Here is a 24,623-nt window from a genome sequence, read left to right as displayed (position 1 = left end):
AGGTAAAGAGTATTCCCATGCCAAGCAACGAGATTACAGACATGTACCTGTAGCAACCTGCATTTCAACCAGACTCCCCCAGTCCTGCTCTGATCCTACCAAGCTAATGTTGCAAATGGCCCTTGATGCTAGACATATTCCTCACAGGGTCTTAATAAAGATGGACATCCACAATGTATTATCCATGACAGAAACAGGCAAACCTTGCCCAAAGTAGTCAGAACTGTGCCTTCAAAGGAAGCGTTAGCCTACAGGGAGGAATGTCACAAGCACTGTGCAGATGTGCACACTGAAAACGTCTAGCACTAACTCAGGTGATTCTGAGTTGTGTGTATCTTCAGGGTATACCCTAGATGTTTTCTGGGCAAAAAAGGATAATGATGGTACAAAGAAAGGAGGATATTTGTGACCCATTGCATTTTGAAATAAAGTTGACGACAACATATTTTGCTTCCTTCTCCTGAGCAGGAGTGACCAAGACATTTTGTAACAATGCACCAAGTGGCAACTGCCACATTGGACCAGCTGGAAAGTTTGATCATTATGTATTTAGTAGGATTACTAGAAGGTAGAATGATTCACCCTCATGTTCATTCTTCAGAGGTCTCTTTTCCACTTTCTGAATTTTACTACAAAAACTTTTCAGGTCCTCTCAAAATTTTACCAGTGTTTCCTTAAGCTTTTTTGCTTGTATACTTGTAATAGTGTTTTTTTGTTCGTTTGTTTTGTTTTTGTAGAGGGTATTATTTATCTAGTGGCAATAATTGCATTGTTGCTCTCACTTCGTTGTTCATACTATTATTTTTAATCAGACACAGCAACCATATCCATATTAACTTCTGCGTAATAACAAAGTACAGTAAAATGCAGCTACCATTGAAGTGGAAATAGCACCTACCATCTGCTGTTAGAATTTAGCATGGGAAAATAGGAAGAAATTTTTTTGGTAGCAGTAACAAGAGATGGTTAGTAAGCAGAATAAATTTGCTTACGTACTGGAACTGGATGAATATAGAACTTTTTGATCCTTATCTCAATAACCAAGTCACTGAAATTTTCTTCCTGGGAATTATAACACACAAAAAGAAGTGTGACCCAGCAGAAATATATTTCACGTGGTTACCACTGTTTTTAACATCACACCAGTTACAGCAACCCCGAGCAAGTATAAATGAAAGTCTTGTAAAATGTTAATTTCTCTATATGAATGCTATTCATACTCCATCATTTGTGAAAATAATTCTTACACGTGTAATTACTTCTCACAACTGCAAACACTCTACAGTAGGCAATGCCTCCACTATTTGTTATTTTTCCTCCCTTTTCATCTGTTTAACATTTATGTAATAATTTACTTCTTCCTTTCTGAAGTGCAGAACATCATTTTTCCCACTTTCCCTCTTCCTCCTTCCTCAGTTTCAGCCACTCTTCTTCTCCATGATAAACTGTTTTTATTTCCTTTCTCTCTTCTCTCCTTGCTTTTCCTTCTTGCACACATGGCTAAGTTAGGTTAAGATTATTACTGTAATAGCAATCCTCTACTTACTGCTCAATTGTATGTACCATTTAGGGTCCAGACTTCTGCAACAGCGGGCAGAAGGGAATGAAGGTGCATAAACAGTACAATCCCATGGCTTTAATTTAATTTTCTGAGGAAAATTTCCCCTTTCAGCTGTGCATCAACACCACATACTGTATAACATGGTGTCTACACTTTCCCTCCCAGCAAATATTAACATAGAAAGTGAAAGGTGTAGTCTGGGTCCTCATGACTGCAAAGCATGAAGCAGCCAGAGAAGGCCACATCTGTCTGACCCCATAAGCAACAACAAATGCCTTGGCATTACTCACCCAAGTAGCAGAGTCTTTCTACAAACTTGGTAACAGACAGAAAATTATTCACAAAGGGTAAAAAATGCAAACTAAGAGAGCATAGGGGTGGGGAAGAAAAAAGGAGCTGAAGAAAACCACAAAAACTGTGTATACCAAAAGAAATCTGCTATTACCCATCTTCCAGACAGTCCATGAGTCACAGCATAAAAATCTAGAGGGAATACACATTTCTTCTTTATAGGATGACCCAATTCCTCTGTTGTGTTACCAAAGGAAAGGGGAGCAGTATCTGGAGCTGGCTGCACTGCAGGTAGCACTCGGTCAGTCGATCACACCTACCAACCCTTAAGCTTTTCAGAACCTGGAAGATGGTGGCTGTATGAGAACATGACAGAACCAGTCTGTCTTGTGTATGTAGTGAGCAAACCACAGAAATCAGTTAAAATGTGTCTTGGGAGACATCTAAGTTGTAGGTTCTGCACAGCTGCAAAGGTAACTGTGACATTTGGGCATCTGGTGAAAAATCATTTAATCACCACCTAACTACTAAAGTATGTCTTTTTCCATATTGCTGTGGTTTTTGTTTGTTTGTTTTTGTTTTTATTTTTTTTTCCTTCCCTGAAACTTTCTCTTTGGAAAAAGGCATATTATTTGCATGGGAACGACTACAGAATTATTACATTTCTCTTAAAGTAGTATGCTACAGTTCATGACATAGATTTGGAAATGACTAAGAAAAGAAACACCACCTTGTTCAAACAAATTTCATAATCTCCGGGCTCATCTGTACTAGCTTACATGGGGAATGTCACAGATAATACTACAGTTATTGTAAACTTGCCAAAACATGATGTCCTCAGCAGCCACCTGAGCCACTGCATGTACAGACTACTTGCAATTTATTCTGTATCACAGACAGTGATGGCTAAGTCCTGAAGTTTTTTTTCTGTATAATAACTTGGGATCAACACAAGTCAGATCTCAAATGCAAAAACTCAGAACCACTAGTGTAGTTGAATCCAACCAGGACATGCAGTATGAAGTGACTGTAGTTAACCGCTTTATGTCATTATCATTGTGGCTTAAACACTCTTAAGAACATGGTATCTTGGAGAACAAGATGACAAGACATTTTGTGGCTTGACTTTCTTTACTTTCACTTGCAGGCCAAAAAACTCACAATTTAGAAACAAGTAAGTGAAGCCCACACAAAGACATGCTGGGTCCTACGTCTGACTGGAAGAGAATATAAGCCAAAATTCAATACCTAATAGGTAGGACTCCCTGTTACGTTATTTGCCCTTACGGATGACAACACTGACATAGGGCTGCATGATGTTAATTGAGACGGTTTCTCGCTCCACCAGTGTGCATGACACCACAGAAACTGCAAATCATCTCCAATTCTCACTAAGTTATTATGGGAAGGATCCCTAGGAATGAACTAGGGAGAAGATAGGGAAAAAATAAATAAATCCAGTGTGTATTTCTGGAGAACAACCAGTCATTTTGTAAATGACTGAATTACACCATGCCTCTCTCTGAAAAAAACATGGTACTTCTTTTTCCTGTTTGCCTGTAATTTTGGCATGTAGAAACTCCCTTTCACTGGAGCAGAGCTAGTGATTCTGTCTGATACTGATAGACAGTGGGGGAATTATTTAACTCTGATAATGGTTAAAAGAAAGAATAAAAAGTGTGGGCATGGTTCAATTCTGATATTATTTAATTGTACTGTAGCAACAAAGTGATAAAACTCTTTATATTTTCATACGATATGCTATTCACATGACAGACTAAAATACTGGTGGGTCTTAATTGTGTTATCTTTATAGCAGATGATTCACAGGACAGATAAAGCCGGCAAACAAAGTTCACTGACTTAGTTTGAAACGCAATACAAAACATTCAATATAAACATGTCAAATTGCAGCACAGTATATTTGGAATTTGTGATACAGGCAGAGTCTTTTAGGAATATTTTATAATATCTGTTTTGTTTCTGCTCTCTCTAAAGTTTCTGTAATATTACTGGCTGTTTCTTAACTACAAAGGAGTACAAAGTACCTAACCTCAAAACAGTCAAATGAAGGGTGTAGAATATTACAGTAAAACTATTAATTTAACTCTCTTTGGATTAATTTTAACCTTTTGTAACATTATGCATTTCACACTTTTTCACATTTTACTTGACAGTTAATATTCTTTCTAACAAACAAAGTGATGTTGACTGAAGAAAAAACAAGATTCTCAGAAACCTGTAGGCAACTACTAAGGTAGGATTTAGAGTTACCAGGTTTAATTGTATGGCAACAGATCTTAACTCTCCAGATGCTGGTGTTACCCAGGCTATCGGCTTAATTGCAAAGACGTGTAAAGAAAAGTCCTCTCACAAAACCTTCCAGAAGAATACAGTCCCTAAGTCAGTCCTTGGTCTACTGAAAAACGTTTAGCAGGAATGTACTGAGGAAGGTATGCTCATTCCTCACCTGCGATGAGACCCCCTGGGTCTTCTTGGTGATTAACCTGCTGTGGGTGCAGCAGTTGTAAATTCCTTTACACAAGCAACACAATGTCAACTGACTGCAGAGTGAAGAAAGTTCAGCTGGGCAATAACTCCCTATGATGGACCTGTAGGAATGAAGCCAAGGTGGAGTACTGGCCAGAGGAGAATAACCAGCTTCTCCAGTGTGGCATATCCCCCAACTGCTCACAGCAGGTATGAAGGGTTTTACAACCATTAAAATCATGTAATTTCTACTTTCTGTGCTGCAGGAGCCTGCGGCAGGGTCATTGATTACATAGACCAACCACTGTCTCTGAAGCCCTGCACAAGAGCCACCCCACCCATAGTCAAACCAAAGGTGGTTATATTAAGAAGGTATTTCACTCAGCCAGGAAAAGGGAAATAATAGCTAGTCTTGTTTTCTGTGATTTCAAGTGATCACATTTCTGCAGAACCAGTGATCCCAAAGAACTGCAATGCAGAAACTGAAAAACAGTATGATAACCTAAAAGTCTTCCCCACTGGAGTCTAAGTTTCTTTCAATTTATTTCAATGTACTGTAGGTGAACTTCATGTACAAGTATCATCCAAATATTTTCAGCATGCAGATGTAGTTTCTATTTGAGAAAGTCATGATAAAAGAATAGTTGAAGAAAAAACTTTACAGTAGTGTTTTATCTCTATATACATCTCATTACTCTAGTGAGAACTGCCTTACAGAACTTAACTACACAGTCTATTAACATACAGAAGAAATACAGAGAAGTGTGAATAATCCATTCCTGAGTTAGTCCTTAACTGTCCTGAGATAAATTAAGCTGCATCAGATATACAATTTGGCTCTTTCATAGTTTTTCCACAAACTCAGTAACTCGTTAAATACGTGAAGTACAGGACTCACAACTCTAGCATAATAAACACCATACTATAAAGATTATGCTATAAATTAACTGATCTGGGGAAGAAATACAATTGTTTCCCAGCAGCTATACAACCTACATTTCCTGATGCGCTTGGATGTATTTTGGTGAATGTACTGTTCTGTTGGGGAATAGTGTGAAAATACAGATCTACACTTAAAAATGTGTGCATATTGAACCTCAATACATTTAAGCTGGAAATTGTAACAATCGGATGACAAACCTATCTTCCCAAAAGGAAATGCAGCACCAGGAAACCCATCCATCTTTAAGGTAGAGTATGATACAGCATAGAAAGTCTATTAAAAATGGCATAACCTGAAGCAGCTGTAGACTAGATGTGGTAACACAAGAGGTATCTTTCAATCTCACATTCCCATATTTGCTGTAAAACTGAAATGCAATATGACAATGGTAACTTGCTCTTCTTCTTCTGCAGACCTTCCCCATGACTCTTTTTAACTGTCACTTCAAAAAACGCTACCATTCTCCTCCAACCCACCCATCTGTAATTTGGGAGCCTTCTTTGACTATGGACTCCTTCTTCTGCAGTCATCTAGGAACATCCAGACATTCTTGCTTCCTCCATGTATCCAAATCCACAATTTTATATAACAGTGCTATATGTTTCACTTGGACCCCTTCTATCACTCATTTCAGACATTGTCATGTACCCACTTCTGGCGTTCCTGGTGTCTAAACCTTGCTTACATGGCCTAGCATATTACCCTGCAAACGATGTCATTCCAATACCACCCAAGAAATTACAAATCCTCACTCCTTCCTGTAAAAACCCAGTGATTATCTGTTCTCTTTCTACAATGTTTACATACTTTGCCAAAACTATTTCAGCACCTTTGTATATCTGGTTTATTAGCTCAATAGAACACATCCCGAAAAAACATATATTCAGTTAAGACCACTGAAACACAGAAGAAACTAAATGGTTAGCTATGGTAAGAGAAAGGCGAAAGGCTAGTAACTGGAAAGACTTGCCAGACTCTGCCCCTTGTTACAGCTTCTGTTTTAAACTATGATGAGAGGAAAGGAGGGTAAACAGGACAAACTGTTCTAGCTGTCCCCTTGCTGGAAGGACAGTGGAAAGATTCTGACTGTAATAAATTGAGATAAGCAGCCCGAAAGGCAATTTAGTGGTATCTAAAGAGAGATTGATAGTGACATGCAGAAACATCATTATTCTGAAACTAATGAAGACACAATGTTGAGAAATCAGAGACGTGACCTAGAAAATTAGTTCAGATTAAGCAAGGCCAGGTTGGCTGTCATTCCAAAAGCATTAAAGGAACAAGAATGGCTATTTTGAAACATATTGTGAGAAGAATGTTAGATTACTTATAACCCATGAAAATTGTCATCATATGTCACATTTAATCTAACATGCTATAGGGTTCTCATGGAATGTGCAATATTTGGAATGTAGACAGGAAAATGAATCTGGAACATCAAGTCCAATACAGCACAGATCTTCACCTTAATATATGATGCAGTGATGGTCTTCAGCACTTCTAAGCACTACAGACAAGCAAATATGTATGCTCACAGCATGAGATACTGACAGGGGGCATAAGTAAGAAACCCTTCCACAGGTTCTAGGAGGCTTCTATAAGATTTACAAACAGTACAAATATTGTCTGTGAGTAATCTCAACCTCAACATTATCTGTATTTGGAGTATGTTAAGAAAAAGTGTCTTTATACCTAGTTAAGATGTAACGGAAAACAAAAAATATTTTTGTATGTACATTGCAGTATTTTCCCTTAAATAATACTAAAAAAATCAGAAACCGAAATATTTAGCTGGTATTAGTAATGGTGTTATTGTTTCAAATAGAAAGGCATATTTCACTTACTTTGTTAGCTTTACTGGCTTTGGGGCTTTGTAGAGTGCAAATCACCCAGAAGCTAACTCCTTCTAAAGCTTTCTTTGTTTAAAGGTTCAGATTTTAGTGACTGTTTCATTTCACTCACATAAAGGGAAAAATAAGTTTTCTGTTAAAACACACATTTTTTATGTTAAAGAAAAAAAAAGGACACAAAACCCATGCACAACAGGAAAACACCTTATATGCTACAAGAAGGAATAAAAGTTGGATTTAATTTGCTTAAAAGCAGTTCAGGAGTTGTTAGTTTACAAAAGAGACACAATGAATTGCTTCGGTTTTCCTGTCTTTTATTTGTTAACTGATTTTCTGGTCTCAGAGCATTTTGATCCTTAGAAGTATGTGAAACTCTCAGATGAAACCATTGGCCATTCTACATTCTACTTTTTGTATTAAAGTCAGACATTCTTTCAGAACTGCAGGTCTTCTCACATTTCTGAGCAAAACCTGTCCTGTGTCAAACTACAAAGTGTGATAGAGAAGAACAGGCAGGTAAGCATTACAAGCATTACAATATCCTCCTGGAAACTATGCTAAGACACATGGAAAATAAGGACGTGATTGGTTACAGCCAGCATGGCTTAACTAAGAGCAGATCGTGCCTGACAAATCTGGTGGCCTTCTATGATGGGGTTACAGTATTGGTGGATAGGGGAAGAGAAACTGACATCACCTACTTGGACTTGCGCAAAACATTTGACACTGTCCCCCATGATATCCTTGTCTCTAAATTGGAGAGACATGGATTTGACAGATGGACCACTTGGTGGGTAGGGCATTGGCTGGATGATTGCACACAAAAAGTTGTGGTCAATGGCCCAATGTCCAGGTGGAGATCAGCGATGAGTGGTGTTCCTCAGGGGTCAGTACTGGGACTGGCACTATTTAACATCTTTGTCAGTGACATGGACAGCGGGATCGAGTGCACCCGCAGCAAGTTTGTCAATGACACCAAGCTGTGTTGTGCAGTCAACACACTGGAGGGAAGAGATGCCATCCAGAGGGACCTGGACAAGCCTAAGAGGTAGGCCTGTGCGAACCTCGTGAGGTTCAACAAGGCCAAGTGGAAGGTTCTGCGTCTGGGTCAGGGCAATCCCAAATACAAATATAGGCTGGGGGGAGAATGGATGGAGAGAAGCCCCAGTGAGAAGGATCTGGAGGTGTTGGTCAACAAGAAGCTTAACATGAGCCATCAGTGTGCGCTTGCAGCCCAGAAAGCCAACCATATGCTGGGCTGCATCAAAAGCAGCGTGGCCAGCAGGTTGAGGGAGGTGATTCTGCCCCTTTTCTCTGTCCTCCTCAGACCCCACCTGGAGTACTGCATTCAGTTCCGGGGCCTTCAGTATAAGAAGGACATGGATATATTAGAATTGAGTCCAGTGGATGGAGCCACAAAGATGATCAATGGGCTGGAGCACCTCTCCTACAAAGACAGGCTGAGGAAGTTGGGGTTGTTCAGCCTGGAGAAGAGAAGGCTCCAGGGAGACCTTATAGCAGCCTTCCCATACCTAAAGGGGGCCTACTGGAAAGCTGGAGAGGGACTCTTTGTCAGGGAGTGTAGTGAGAGGACAAGGAGTATTGGCTTTAAACTAAAAGAGGTTAGGTTTAGATTAGATATAAGGAGGAAATCCTTTACTATGAGGGTGGTGGGGCACTGGAACAGGTTGCCCAGAGAAGCTGTGGATGCCCCATCCCTGGAAGTGTTCAAGGCCAGGTTGGATGGGGCTTTGAGCAACCTGGCCTAGTGGAAGGCATCCCTCCCCATGGCAGGGGTGCCGGAATTATATGATCTTTAAGGTCCCTCACAACCCAAGCCATTCTACAATTATATGAAATCACAGCAGGAAGAGCAGTCTTCTGAATTTTCATGCTACCACAGTTGATACAGGATGTCTGGTCCTCATCTGTTACACATTTCAAATTAATGAAATGATATGCTTCAGAATTCAAGAAAGAAATCAGGTGTTTGCTGTACACCATACTTCTCTGAAATCACCAGGATAATAATTCCCTTGTTTTAGTAAATACCATTTTTTTTTCTGCTATAAAGAAAAGAGCCCAATTTTTGTTAGTGTACTTCAAGGGTCAATTAATCTGCTTCATTTTTTATAACACTGACACTGTATAATTTAAGCAAAGACAAATGCTACAGGAGCCACTTTTTTGGTAAAGGTATGAGGAGGTGGAAATAGAATGAGTGAAGCACTACTCTGTTTTCAGAATGGGCTCTTAATTTTTAAATTGCTCCTGTCAGGGACAGAAATAACTTACGGGAAGAACCTGAAAAACATTACAGGTTTATGAGGTTCAGAGGTTCTGGGCTATATTTGTACAAGAAACTTTTCACCCTGAGAAGTATGTTGTGGTCCCTGGACTCAAGGCAGTCTCCCATCTGCAAGAGGTCATCAACAGAGTCATATGTTACTAACTGTTTCCCTTGTTGTCTTCAACCTATAAGGCATTCATTCAAGAATGCACTAGTGGGCTTCCGGTAATGCTAGTATGTGCAGACCTTGCTCTGATATGGATGAATTTTAAAAGAACTACTTCCTTTACTTTAAAAGAACTACTTCCTTTTAAAGGAAGCTGTCACATTCTCTTGTGTCTAATTATAGGAGGAGCTAAGCTTTTCTAGCTACAGTTAGCAGATGTGAATACACCAGACAATTTCTTTTTTAAACAGAGACCTTTGAAGGACCAAAAATATTATTATAGGAAGATACTACAACTCAGTACTATAAAAGAATACAACCATTTTAATTAAAATTAAAAAGAGCAAATTTTTGGCATATAGACTGCTATGGTGATATCATAAAGCACATAAGAAAAGCTCTGATGGATGCTGATGGATTCATCAAATCCTGAAAAAATGTACAGTTGCACTGCTCAAATTTTCTGCAACGCTTATGTTACAGATGGGAACTATGTATATTTTATACACCTATGTATATTCTATACACCTCCTCCCTCTCTCAGTCACCTCATCTCTACCTGATGCCAAAATTTCAAAATTCCAAATTTCTTTAGCTCTGCATTTCACCCATTCTCTGGCCGCCCTTTCCCCAGGGCTGCACCTGTCAGCCACCTTGGACAGCTCCTAGTGCTCTCCCACATGAGCCACAGCTCCGTGTCCTCCTCCCTCCCATCAGCACCACACGTCTCCCTCCACATAGCAATGACAAAAAAGCCTGTTTTTTCTTAAAATCTGAAGCATGAGGTATGACTGCTGCGAGTTATAAATATAGATGAACAGGAGAACAAAAAAGGAAGTTAATGGCAGAGTACAAAAACATTCTTTGTTGCCTTCAACACAAATAGCTTTTATACACCTTTGATAAACATGATTTTTTGGCTGGCTGTAGAAAGGATACCTGCCATTCACAGCTCCTCTTGATTAGTGGATCTAGCAATCTAGATATTGTATTTATCATATCTACCTTAGAAATATTTGAAGAATTTCTTAGCCCACAAGTGCTGTTGAAAATAAACCTTCAGCTACAGGCAAGCTCATAGGTATCTCATGATCCAAATTTGTTTCGAAAGTCACAGACACTCACCACACACACAAAAAAGTACTTTCAATCTGCAAATTTATGAAAGCCAAATCCCTCAATCATATTTCCCAACCAAAGAAGTATTGCAAAAAGATACTGTCCTAGCAGATATGAAAAATACTTGCATTAGGAAAAAAAAAAAGCAAAAGCAACCTATTTGTGAACCTATTTGTGTTTAAGCTATGAGTATGGAGAAAGACCTTTGCAGATTGTTATTGCAACTCAGTGCCTACTACCACATCCACTCAATCACTTATACTTTTCACTATAAGAAAAAAACCTGTTCTGCAGAAGAATTGCTCAGGAATACATGCTATTAGGATATGACCCACAGACTAATCAATGAGTATTTACACATCACCAGCCTTTTACTTTCATGACTGGTTTGGTGGGTATTGCAGCAGTGGCCTCTCAGAGATGAAGTGATGATTAAAAATAGATGTTCTCTGAGAATCCTATGAAGTGTGACTTAAACCCTCTCTTTTCAATTGTCCTTTGGAAACCTGTTTCAGGGTGAGTAACTTTCAGGGATATTTCTGGTTTATTGTGACTTGTTTGTACAAACTCGAAGCAATATAACTTTATTAAAGGCAGAAGGAACACTTGAAGTAAGCTGACTTCTAAATTGCTTTTGTTAGCTCAGCTGCTTTGGGTTCAATAAGGTCAGTGAAGCAAAAAGATGTAAGACATCCCTCCTTCTGCAGTTACCTACACGAGGCTGCTACTGTCCTGCACCTCTTCTTCTGCTTCCTAGAAAAGGGCAGTAAGTCAGAGGAGGCACAGATGCATCCAACCCTCATCTCTGAGTCAGTGGTCAGCCCAGAGGATCCAGTGCATGCCTCCGGTATGTGCTACGAACAAATGAACAATCAACTTCTGAGGCCCAATATTCTGCTAAATCTCTCACTGTAATTATACAATTCTTACGTCTCAGAATTAGCCCCAAATCTGAAATTCAGTCAATTTTAGACTCCAAATCTGAGTTCAGAGGATTCTCTGCATCAGTTTGGTGGTCTGAAACAGAATCTCTGCAAAGATATGACAGATAATCTTTCAAGTATCAAGTGGTGTTTTCTTTGAGAAATATACATAGATAGGTATTTTCACCAAAAAGACTTGGCATTGTTCAGATACCTTCTGTACAGACTTTAAGTCATTCTCCCACTGTCAACTGCTTTGTAAAAGAAAGTCCAATGTTTTCAAAAATGTAAATGGCAGCATACGGTTGAAAGCTTCAAATGTAACACACAAAGTAATTACTCCCAAAGGGAGAAGTGCTTGGAGTTCTGAGGGGGTCTCTCTGCCTCTTCAGAGATGGGCACAAAAAGTAATCAGGAAAACTTTTCAGTATAGCAAGGCTACGAGCAAAGACAGGCATACCTTGCTAGGATGCTGAACACAGCTTTGATGGTGATAAGCAGAACTCCTGATTTCATGATAGTGATGGAATATCAGATACTTCACAGTACAGTTGGACAAATTTTACATTACGTTTCTACAACATGCTTCTTTTGGTATTTCCAGTCCTCACTCATGCATACTTTTAAAGAAATTTCTGAACACATTTTCTGCCTTCAAAATCATGTGATATTCTTCTGCTTATGAATGCTGATCCTCCAAAGTTGATAAATAAACCTCAAAACAATTTTTGAGTGTATATTAAAAAAGAATACATAAGTTTAATTACAAAGTGTTTGTGGACTCCGGGTATATTAGAAACATTCCCAAACCTGTAAAAGATGACATAAAATGTAATTAAGCCATCCTAACAAGGGTTTCACTATCCTCCTTTTATAGTTTATTTCACCTTCTAGACATACTGAAAATACAACAGACACACAGCTTGTTGCAAAACATCATTTGGTCCAAAAATCAAGGATTATTTACAGAGACTAATTCTGTCATATTATAGGGCTCCCCTGAGTTAAAGACTGTTAATTATAGTATAGCAGGTAGAGAAGTTCAAAGACACCAGAGGGATCTGGGTGTCTGTCACACTCTCTCAAGGTGAAAGCCCATTGGGTATTAGGGCAACTAAGGGAAAATTGTTCCCACAGTTCACACATTGCCAGGCTCTGTGGTACTCAGTTAGGGAAATCACATTTCAGAATGATCAGCCTGTAGGATCTCATCATGCGTTTCAGTTCTACCAACATTCATTGAAAATGGTGAGAAGGGAACATTTTTTATCTACTTCCAAAACTGGGAAATAAGTTTGTCAGCTTGAAGAAGTGTACCTGACAAAGTGACTATACACACAAAACCAGAGACACAAACACACAGTCCTCCAGTTGTTATGGACAGATTTTCAATGTTAGCTCTTGGCAACTGGTATACAGAACTCATAGAAATCTTTCCACTCATTACAGAGGTGGAAAAGAAATGAAGTCTTTCAAATACTGTACACATATACGTATGTATACCCCTGACCACAGCTTATAAATAGCTGAGTAGAATTCCTAAAGACTAATTCTCTCCTGAACAAACATGCACAGAAATGGATACATTCCAGCCACAATGCAAATCAGCAGAAATGTCATCTGAAAGAGAAGCATCAAACAGCAAACGCCATTAATGAAGCAGTGAAAGCAGCCCTTCCCTACAGAAGCAATGATGCAAAGGAAGGTCTCTTTGCTTAGTGTGAAAATAATTGCCAGAAGGAAACAAAGAAGGTGTGTGGCTAGGATCAAAATTACGTTCTATGGAAAAGTGCCTCTGGCCAAGTCATTAACAGCTTCTCTTGGCCCTTCTGCCCTCCTGTTCATCAGATGGCATTTAACTCATTCCTTCTTCAGAAACTTGCCCAGCAAGCAGTGAAGCAATCTCATCTTTAAAATGGCACCCCAGACACCCTCACTGAAAGAGGCGTGTCACTGCCAAACTTTTCTGGTCTCCTAGGCCATTAGAAGCACCCCAAAGCTGTTACAATGCTCTTCTGCAGCGGTCTCAGTCGCAGCGAGGCTCCCACCTTCAGCATAACGGCAGGCACCAGGAGCCCGGCTGGATCCCCGTGGGCCTGGCTGGCACCTTAGGGGCAGTCCCGGTCGAGCACGCCGTGCTCCCCCAGCTGTGCAAAGGCAGCCCAGGCTTCAGCCTGCTGTGGGCTAGCCAGGGAGACCCACAGCACCCCTGCACGAAGGGCTCCCGTTTTTCCGACGGCGCAGTGCTCCTGCAGATTCTCGTAAGGCGGTTTTACCCCGCTAATGATCACCGCGTTGTGACAAGCACTAATGACGACAGGTGGAGGCGCGGGGCCAGGCCAAGCCCCGAACGAAGCCTGCCGCCACGGCACCCTGTCACTGCAGACCCGCTCTCGGCAGCCGGGGATACACCCTACCCCGGCCCCACCGCACCTCAGCCCGCCGGGGGAGGGCGGCCTGGCCCCCTCGCCTGCTCGTGCCAGCAGCAGGCAGAACCAGGGGGCCCAGCGCCCATCGCCCCACTCCCCACCGCCCGCGGAGGGCCCCTGGCTGGCGCTGCTCGGGTGCCGGCCTGGCCCCGCGTCGGCTCTGTGGCAGGCAGGGCCGTGCCGTGCCAGGCGGGGGGCGACGGCGCCGCGCTCCCTCCCTCTCTCCCTTTCTCCCTCTCCCCATCACTCACCCAACAGCACGGCGGCCACCGTGCTGAGCAGGAGCCAGTTCTTCCTCAGGAAGCCCGGGCAGCTGCATCCCTTCCTGCCCGCTTTCGCCATAGCAGCGGCGGAGCCGGGGGCCGGAGGGGCCTGGGGTGCACCAAGCCGCGCCGAGAAGTGCCGATCCGAGCGGCGGCGGCGGCGCCGCCTGCCTGCCTGCCTCCCTGCCTCCGTGCGCTCCGCGTCGCTGCGCGCTTTCAGAGGGGCGGTGCAGCCCGGGCGCTCACCTGGCAACGGGAAAGCCCGGCCCTCCCCCCGCCCTAGGCCCGCCCACTCCTCTGCCCCCCGCCCCTGCCGACCCGAACGCACCACGGCCCGCCACCGCCCCCTCGGCTGGTCCCCCGGTTCTGTAGGGCTCGGCTCTTCCATGCCGCAGCCACCTCTTGGCGGTGCGGGGAGGGCAGGGGACAGGGCTGAGGCCTCCCCTCTGACACCCCCCAGCCTCTCAGGACTGGGAGAGGTGAGGAAGGGGCAAAGAGAGGAGTGAGGTGGCCCCCACGTTGCGTGGCAGCCCCCATGGCAGAGGGGAGATTGCTTCGGGGCACGGCCTGATGTGCCAGGCACCCTCCTTGCTCTGCAAAGGTAGTGGAGGATGCCCTGCATCTCAGGGCAGAAGAGGTGGTTCTGGGTGTTGGTGGCTGCTGGAAAGCAAGCAATGCTTGCACTGGGGATAGCCTCTGATTAAATATCCAGGTGGAATATTCTGCCCTATACTCCTGGTGGGAAAATCGAGGGTGGGGATTACAGAAATGCTTCATAGGCTTTTCCTCTGTTTTGTTGTTGTTGTTGTTGTTGTTTTCCCCAGTGAGTTTAAATATCTTACATGCAGAGAAGCATTAATTTATCCATGTAGCTTCTTGGCAATGGCATCCTTCCCCCCTCCCCCCCCCCCCCCCCCCCCCAAGTATGACCATGGCGTATATTATACTGGGACCAGTTCCCTGTGGGATTATAACAGGCTTTTCAATACTTGGTTATACACGTGTTGATTCTGATTTTCAAGCATTGAAATCAATCAGTAAATAAAAGCCAACAGGAAAAAAAAAAAACTGCCGTTGTCTTACACAAAAGACATGAGGGCTAATACGTAGAAGGCTAGTGGAGAATGAAAGTTTAATTTATCTTTATTACACTTCACACCACACATTCCAAAAAACATGCAAGTGAAGCTTGTGAGATTTCTGTTTTTGATGACTTGGTAACTACAGCCTGAGGGAGGTTGGCAAAAAACGTTATTGAAATGCCTGCACGTTGCCTCTTCACATGAATCTGATGGTTCTGAGTGACAGCCTGGGAAAAGACCCTGCTGAGACAAGGAAGAGCACTGAAATCCACCTGGCTGAGAAGCAAGTGCCATCAGCTGTCCCAAGTAATAAAACCTAGAGTCAGCTGCATAAATTTCTATGAAGACTTCTAAAAAGGTGGCCTTATTTTTCCAATGTGTTGGGCACCTGCAGTAATTTGTCTGCTTCTGTCACTATTAGGCAAATTTAATTAAAAAAGTAAAAGGAAGCCTAGAGGTAGTAGGAAGCAGATGATTAAGTATCATTTTAGTTTAATTAAATCATAAAAGGTTGAAGACCACTTAAAAGGAAAGCTGGCATATTACCATGTTACAAAGAGAAAGAAAGAGTGAAACAAAAATAATTAATGCAAGGAAACAGTAAGAAACAGCATGTTGGTATATAGAACATAGTAAAGAAATGTAGCAAACTATTGCTGGCATCAATGAAATGTAGGAAGAAAAAGGCATCTGGTTTCAGGGTGAGTAGGGCCAGGCTAACCCAGTGCGGAAGAGCTGTGGTCCTGGTCCTCAATGCCACACAGTCCACATTTTTTTTGGTTTGGACATGACGTTGAAGAAAAGGAGTTGATAACTCTGTAGAAACGGAAAGAAATATTAAAAAAAAAAAAAAAAGAGGTAGGTGAAGCAGAGGATTTTTTAAACATTCTGATGTGCAAGCTGTTTTTTACTTGATGTTTCCTATTATAAAAGGACAGACATTGGCTTTGATCCTGGATATAGAGTCAAGTTGGCAGTTTAAGTATGGGGAGCTAAAAAAAACCTGTAATAAAAATGTCCCAACAAAATGGAAAAGAATCAAAGGTATCCCAAGCGCATGGATCACTCTTGAAATGCTGAAGTTATGTGAGACTTTGTGAGACTAGCTGCTCATACAGTTACTGAGCATACTACAGTAGCAAACAAAAAAATCTAATTTAAATGGTTTTTAGCATTTTATGATTTCAAGGCATATAACTATGCAATACTTCGTATGCAATAACTATGAAGTGGGTAGGATATATGTGTAAAAAAATGCCAATGCACTTCAAGTATGTAGATGATAGAATATATTCTTTAACTAGACTGCTGTTACAAAGTCCTCAGAGTATACCATGGGTAAATCTGTATGATTGACAATATGGTTTTGGTTTTTGTATTATTATTATTATATATATATATATATATTTAATTTCTGGTGGAAGGTACAAAGGAATCAGACCTGGAAATTACAGCCTCTTTCTGGGAGTTACGTTTGATTCTTGATGGTTAAACTAATCCAGGTTACTTTGTTGTAGACCTAGGATCATACAGAAATGCATAAATAGCTGTTATTTCATCGGTTATTACCACTTGTGTTGACCTGATATGTATTTATCTCTGGGTCTCAGCATTCATTTCCAATCTGTAAAACTGTCTTAACAGCATTTTAAGTAAATTACTTAGGAACACAAGTAATTTCATGGCTAGGAATATTTTCAACATTTTGAGGCATTTGAAAATTCCAGTACTGTGTGAGGCAGGGAGGTCCCACGTAAACATATACAGCACAGTGTAGTGCACAGCATAGCAAGATTGCCTCTATATACACCTTAGAAATTACAGATATGAAATTGCATCATGGGAAAATGCTGAATTTAAGGGGAGTCCTTTCATTGTTGTTTGTATTGCATTTTTCAAATGTATTGATATAACAAATATTTAGCAAAGACTTCTAAAAATCAGTGCTGATATTCTATGTAGAGTGCAGGTAGTCTAACTGAGTTGTTTTTTGTTTGTTGGTTGCTTGGTTGGTTGGTTGTTTTTTTTCACTTGGGACCAGCCCACCAGATGGAAAGTTTGCAACTGCTTTTTTTCATACCATAAAGCCAGGAAGCACATAGGAAATTTCAAAATACAAACTAATTGTTTTTTGTCTAATACATATACTCTTAATAGGAAAATTATGCAATAAAATGGATGATATTTGTAAGCACCATAAACATGTCCGGTTGTCATCCTATGGCACTGGACCAACTTGCTGCACTGCCTTCTTTTATCATTAGAGTAACTGAAATTCTTTTGTCTTTGAAATACAGTAAGCTGAAGGCTATGATCTTTATGCAGTTAACTAAGCATAAGCCACCAAGCATAGTGCTTTTTTCTCCAAATTCCAGAATTTGGCTACTAACAAAGTTGCCTTGCTTTGGTTCCACTCTTTAGCTTTCTAGCCAAATGTGAAGGCTGCAATTAGAGATGGAAATGAAAAGTGTGTTACTGGATGAAGTTCAGGGAAGAGCAAAATGAGGCTCAAGGAAGTGTACAAAGCTTTTCCTTACATATTTAAGAATGCTTTACTATAACTAAGCACTCAACATTGCAGGATCTTTCCTTATATCCTGGCATTTGCACCACATGACATCTGGCCTCAAAGCTTAACTGCCATGTTTGCTATTTAATATAGCTGGATCAGCCAAAATGATTCTGGTGCTGAGCTGACCTGTAAAATAAGTAGATAAACAAGACTTCTTTGACAAATGCTCTGACTGTAGCCAGGGGCAGAGCTGATCCAGAGCTGTTTTTGTTGGGGGTACAGGTTTCATGGCACTACCCTCTTTGCACACAGAGAACTTATTTAATCCAATGCAGGTTATATCTGAGGTACCAAATCTCCTACTGGTGTAGCTGGTTCTGAATACACAGAGGGGTCCTTATTATCTACTTAGAACTTCCAGCAAGATTGCCAGTAGCTGCTTTATCTTCCATTCACATATTTTTTTCTACTATTTTACCAAATACACACTAAACCTTATCAGGGAGGATCTGATGGTGGCTGCCCTGGCCATAGCAACCATGAGGTAGTTGAATTCAAAATCTTTGGTGATAGGAGGAAAACTGCCACCAAAACTTCAGCCCTTGATTTGGGAAGAGCTGACTTCAGACTGCTCAAGGAACTAGTTAGTAAGGTTCCCTGGAAAACTGCTTTTAAAGATATTGGGGTCCATCAGTACTGGTCAGTTTTTAAGCACCACCTCCTAAAAGCACAGGATCAGGCAATTCCAAAGTGTCTGAAGTCAAGCAGGAGAGGAAAAAGTCTGGCTTGGTTGAGCTGGGATCTTCTTCAAGAGCTTAGGTGGAAAAAGAAAGTGTATGGCTGCTGGAAGCAAGGTTGGGTGACATGGGAGGACTACAGGGATGCTGCTCGCATTTGTAGAGAGAGAATCTGGGCTGCCAAAACTCACTTAGGGTTGAAGCTTGCCAGCAGTTTGTGGGACAATAAAAAAGGCTTTTTTAAGTATGTTAATGAAAAAAGGAGGACCAGAGCAAACATTGGTCTGATAGTCCAATACTTGATGAGGATGGTCACCTCACAAACGGGGACATAGACAAAGCACAGATGTTTAATGTGTTCTTCGCCTCTGTCTTTAACACCAGTGATGGTCTTTGGGATCCCAGCTGCCCTGATTTGGGGGACCATGACTGCAGGAATAATAAACTCCCAGTTAACTCCGAACTTGTGTGGAACTTGTTGCTCCACCTGAACGTATACAAGTCCATGGAGCCTGATGGGATTCATCCCAGAGTACTTAGAGAGCTGGCTGATGTCATTGCAGGACCTCTCTCAATGGTCTTGGGAATCTGGACAGGTTTCAGTTGACTGGAAGCTGGCAAATGTGGTCCCAATTTTCAAGAAGGGCAAGAAAGAAGATCCTAGCAATTACAGGCCTGTCAGTCTCACTTCAGTGCCTGGTAAAATTATGGAGAAGATTATTCCGGGAGTTATCGAAAAACAAATAAAGGACAATGCAGTCATTGGTCAGAGCCAACATGAGTTCACTAGGGGAAGGTCATGTCTAACAAACTTAATTTCCTTATACAGCAAGCTCACCCAGCAAGTTGACTAAATGAAACCAGTCGATGTAATCTTTCTGAATTTCAATAAAGCTTTTAATACTGTCCCTCACAGTATCCTTCTGGACAAAATGACCAGAATACAGTTAGATAAAAGCATAATAAGATGGGTGAACAATTGGCTGATGGGTCGGGCCCAGAGGGTTCTTGTAAATGGGGTTACATCAGGCTGGCTACCTGTCACTAGTGGGGGTCCCCAGGGCTCCATTTTAGGACCAGTCCTCTTCAATGTTTTCAAAAACAATTTAGGTGAAGGACCTGAAAGTTTCTGGGGTACATTCATGGATGATAGCAAATTGGGTGGAGCTGTTGACTCCATCGAAGGTGGTAAGGCCTTCCAGAGAGAGTAACTTCAGTTACTACTCAAAATAAATTCTGTTTAGGTAAAATGGCAGGGATTTGGCCTAAAATCAGCAAGTAGAGGAGGGCTCATTAAATAAAACACTATACCAATTCAATGGGATTATTTAAATTTTTGGAGACAATGGGGTTGTAGCTGGGAGGAAGATGGCTACTGAAGATGGAATTTCTACATGTCAGTGTATAGCCATCTAATATGGAATATGTTTTCTCTACCAAAACCAAGTTTAATTCCATCTCAACTAAACATTAGTGTTTTATCAGCCACTTTTCACTGGGACCTGAGAAGAACTCAACCATGTCTAACTAGCATAAATGAGTAATGATGAAAACATATTAAAATTGTGTGATAGTAGTGCACCTGCTACACTTTTAGAACCTTGGGTCTGGAACACTAAGTTCCAGATCACTTTTATTTTTTTTTCTGTTTACATTTTCTGTGAATATTATCAAAGATTTTGATGAAAACTAGAAAAGACCCTAGTTATGTGATAATTACAGATGACCAGACATTATTGTTTGCAGACATGACTTGCTATTGATTCTTGTAAAGGGAAAAAAATCATTTAACATTGCTCTTTGGCATTCTAGTACCTACAAGACACCTGCACCTCAGCATGAAAGTCACTTCACAGTAACACTGGCGTCTGACCTCAAGGACCACACGAGAAGGCAGAATCCTCACTGTGCTGGCACTCAGCTCTTATCTTCTGGAAAAAAAAGTAAAAGTATGTTAAACAAATACCAATTTGTTAGTGGTGTAATAAATTGTTCTCCAAACAAAGATGAATTACCCTGCTGTGTTGGGAGTAACACTGTTTTATCTCCATGGTGTGTGAAGTGCGTATGCATTAATATATAGTAACTGAACAAAAGGTGAAGTACAGGATAATATTCTAGTGCTGCTCCAGAAATTCTGCAGAATGACTCATTATATGATATATCATACATGTCGCTACTCTAATATATATGTAACTCTAAAATTATTGATTCTTGCAGACAGTTTCTTTTTACCAGTCTTCACAAATGGCACTGATAGAATTGGAGGTCTTTGTTAACCCACATGCTATTTGAAGATTTATTTTAATGGTGACATAATGAAGCAGAACACTTTTTTGATAGAAGATACTGATAGCAAATGAGAAAATTATTTTAAAGCTCAAGTCTCTTGGAAACACATTGAAATGGATTAGTGGGTGAAAACTAATTTGGAAAATGTTGGGCAAGTTTGAGAAAATAGGTTAACTTGTAGAACGAAAGATCTGGTGTGTGAAGTGGAGAAAGGCATTCAGAGTTATTGGCTATGCAGCTCTCCAAAATGAATTACAGACACATATGACCTTTTGCTTTTTTCAAGAACTTCAAAATGCTCAGTGCCCTTGACATCTGTTCTAGCCAGAGTTAAACTATCATTGTATTTCCAATTTTTCACCAGGAGCTTTATAAAAAAATTAAGAATCTTTGACACTTTGTCTAAGCCTCAGTTTTTTTAGTTGCCTGAACACATTAGAATATTAGCATCCAGTTGTACTCTAAGATTCTAGCCCAAAAAAGTGTGAAGAAAAAGTTTAAAAATGTGATAGCAATAAACTGTAAAAGCTCTGAAGGCAAGCAGAAATCATCCTTTATATATATATATATATTGAATCTCATGATCTTTAAGCCAACATCACCATTTTCTGAGAAATGACTCGAGATTTTTTGACACTTTCGGTTGGCAGTCCTTCTCTGTACAGAAGAAGGAGAAGGAGAAGGGGAAGGGGAGGGATAGGGGAAGGGAAAGGGGAAGGAGAAGAGGAAGGAGAAGGAGAAGGGAACAACAACAACAACAGCAACAACAACTACTTACATATAAAATATTGTTGTTATTGTTATTATTGCAGTTATTATAGCAATCTCTAAATAATAAGGCAAGGGCCATTTGCACTGGCTTTTATGCCCTAAATACTAGCTTATTTAATGCTATCAACATAACAAATTGGAGGGGGGGATAAGAAAACCTACATCTTGCAATGATTTTGCAGCTGTTATTTGTCTTTCAGTTCTCCAGGTTGTTAATTGCAAGAGATGTAAGGAGAAAAGTTACATTCTTTTCTGTGACCAAAGCTGGGTGTTGGGTATTTGAAAAAGGTTATAATATTGTTTTTTCTGGCAGGCAATTTGGTCTGCAGTATTGGAGGAAAATATGCAGCTGGCACTGATGTTTGGATAGACACGACCTGACTGATGACAGAAGTGCAGGAATCAGACAGAACATGAAGGTGGATCCACAATATAAAAAAAGATTTTAAGTTACTTGAAAGCATCCAGAGGAGGGCAACAAAGCTGGTAGAAGTGCTGCAGGGCATGTCCTATGAGGAGAGGCTGAGGACACTTGGATTGTCTAGTCTGGAGAAGGAGGGTAAGAGGCAACTTCACCTCTGTCTGCAACTTCCTGACCTGGGGAAGGGGAGAGGGAGGTGCCGGTCTCTGCTCCCTGGTAACCAATGACAGAACACGCAGGAAAGGAACAAAGCTGCAGCAGGGGAGGTTCCAACTGGACATTAGGAAAAATTTATTTACTTTGAAAGTGGTCAAACACTGGAACAGGCTTCCTAGAGGTGACTGAAGCCCCATGACTACCAGTGTTAAAGAGACATTTGGATAATGCCCTCAGTAACAAGCTTTAAATTTTGATTAGCTTTTAAGTAGTCAGGCGGTTCATAGAATTGTAGAATCATAGAACGTCTTGAGTTGGAAGAGACCTTAAAGATCATCTAGTTCCAACCCCCCTGTCATAGGCAGGGATGCCACCCACTAGATCAGGTTGCCCAGGGGCTCATCCAGCCTGTTCTTGAACACTTGTAGGGATGGGGCATCCACAACTTCTCTGGGCACTGTTCCAGTGCCTCGCCACCCTCTGAGTGAAGAATTTCCTCCTAACTTCTAATCTAAATGTCACCGCTTTTAGTTTAAAACCATTCCTCCCTGTCCTATCGTTGTCTGACTGAGCAGAAAGTTGCTCTCCATCTTTTTATAAGCCTCCTTTAAGTACTAAAGCTGAGTGTCCCCCAGTTGGACTAGATGATCTTTGAATGTCCCTTCCAACTGAACTATTCTATTCTATTTGATTCTATTCAGTTCGATTCAATTCAATTCAATTTGATTTGATTTGATTTGACTCGGTTCTGTTCTACTCTACTCTACTCTACTCTACTTTACTCTACTCTACTCTACTACTGTTTATCTTGGAAAAAAAAAAAAAAAAAAAAAGGAAGCAGCAGAAGAGAAACGATGCTGAATTCATCCAGCAGTATTGAGATTCTAGCTTGCACTGCAAAATCATATTGCAATTCAATACACAGATTTGCTTTTGTTGTCTGGGTGATTATATACGTGGAAAGGCCCAAATGCAACAGACAGAAAGTTAGGAGATTTGTGAAAAATTATGATACTATGTTCTGACAATTAGGTCCTGCAGTATACTCCATACTATGTTTTATGCTGGAGTTACTGTGGATCTTCAAAATTAAAGGTAAACCTAGGTGGAGTATAACATGTTACACTGTAACTGTGTCTTTGAGCCATACTTGTTTACCTTTTTCAGAAAGACTGTGAAACTAAGTATGTCTATAAGGATTGGTAAAACAGTGAAAGTACATTACCTGGCAGTTCAGGTCAGAAATTAATTAATAAAAGCCTTATTATATAATATGGATGCATAATTGTGAAACACAGAGGTTGATTATAGTTGAGGATATGAAGCAGATTTATTTTTCTTTGACATTTCTGGATAAAAAGTGTTTTTTTGACCACGTGTTAATCTGACAACTGGTATTCAGCAAGTAGTACCCTTCCACTGGGCTCCACAATGTGACTGTGGCTCTGGAAGTGGCAGAAATATGTTCGGCAGAAACAAAGGAGACTGATGAGAGGGAGCATCAAATTAGCTTTTCTGTCTTCGGAGAAGACCTCTTCTAAAGACTTCTGAAGCATAAGAGAAGTCTTTTCTATCCGCCATCCCAAAATTATGAAGCATTGCTGATGGAAGATAAACCTGACCCTTACAGTTTTCATTCTGTGTATCCTGTCTCCATGCTTTGAAATGTCTTCTGAGAAAGACAGAATTTCTGTAAAGTGCTGGGGGAGGAAAGCCTGGATGAATCAGCCCAGAAGGAACAGAGCAGGCACCATGTGCAGTATATCTCAACAAACTTCAGTGAGGGGATGGCTGACAAGTTTTCAGACCTCCTTGAATGGGGACAACATGAACACCACCAATTGTATCTGTCAGGAATTAGCTGATATTTGATTTTTTTTCTGTGGTTTGGAGGCGGTATTATTTTAAGACTTAGCACTTAACCATTGGACGTTCATTCAGTGGCACCAGAAGTGATGGGCCAATTTTCCATGTGTGTAGGCTAAGCCCAAAATGGACAAACATCTGTCTCAATGTCTTAGCTGCAGAAAAAGCCTGATAGGAACAAGGAGGATAAATGAATGCAGTGCAGCTCAGAGGAGCCAGGTAAATGCTCAGTCAATGTGGTAAGTAAATCTACAGACAGCTGCTAGTGTACAAGAGACCCTATTCTAATGCTAATTATGCGAGCAGTTTGTGCTGTGATATGGTCATTGTTTCAGTATAACACATGGGTGTTATTGCTGATGTTAGTTCACAAGCCACACAGTACTTAATTATCATCCTTAGCATCTTCTTTTCTACCTTTTAACTATTTCAGTCATGTTTATGCCTGCTTCAGTTCTCAG

At 40.8% G+C, this 24,623-nt stretch overlaps 1 protein-coding gene and 1 long non-coding RNA gene across 2 annotated transcripts in view; one reads left to right on the top strand and one right to left on the bottom strand.

Moving 5' to 3' along the window:
- SLC1A1 (solute carrier family 1 member 1) overlaps positions 1-15,035 on the bottom strand; it is a 53,935-nt gene extending 38,900 nt beyond the window's left edge. Inside the window, exon 1 of the mRNA XM_040541586.1 lies at positions 14,314-15,035. Within this exon, the coding sequence (XP_040397520.1) occupies positions 14,314-14,947 (634 nt within the window). The 5' untranslated portion in view covers positions 14,948-15,035. The remainder of the gene's footprint in view (positions 1-14,313) is intronic.
- Positions 14,489-22,267, top strand: LOC121062027. Its single transcript, XR_005815374.1, has 4 exons — positions 14,489-14,804; positions 15,553-15,765; positions 20,469-20,605; positions 22,033-22,267. It is a non-coding gene; the product is annotated as an uncharacterized LOC121062027 (long non-coding RNA).
- The last annotated feature ends 2,356 nt before the right edge of the window (positions 22,268-24,623 follow it).

This window comes from Cygnus olor, chromosome Z (genome assembly GCF_009769625.2).
Source record: "Cygnus olor isolate bCygOlo1 chromosome Z, bCygOlo1.pri.v2, whole genome shotgun sequence".
NCBI classification, from domain to species: domain Eukaryota; kingdom Metazoa; phylum Chordata; class Aves; order Anseriformes; family Anatidae; genus Cygnus; species Cygnus olor.
The sequence above is the reverse complement of the archived record's forward strand: the minus strand, read 5'-3'. Positions and strand labels throughout refer to the sequence as shown.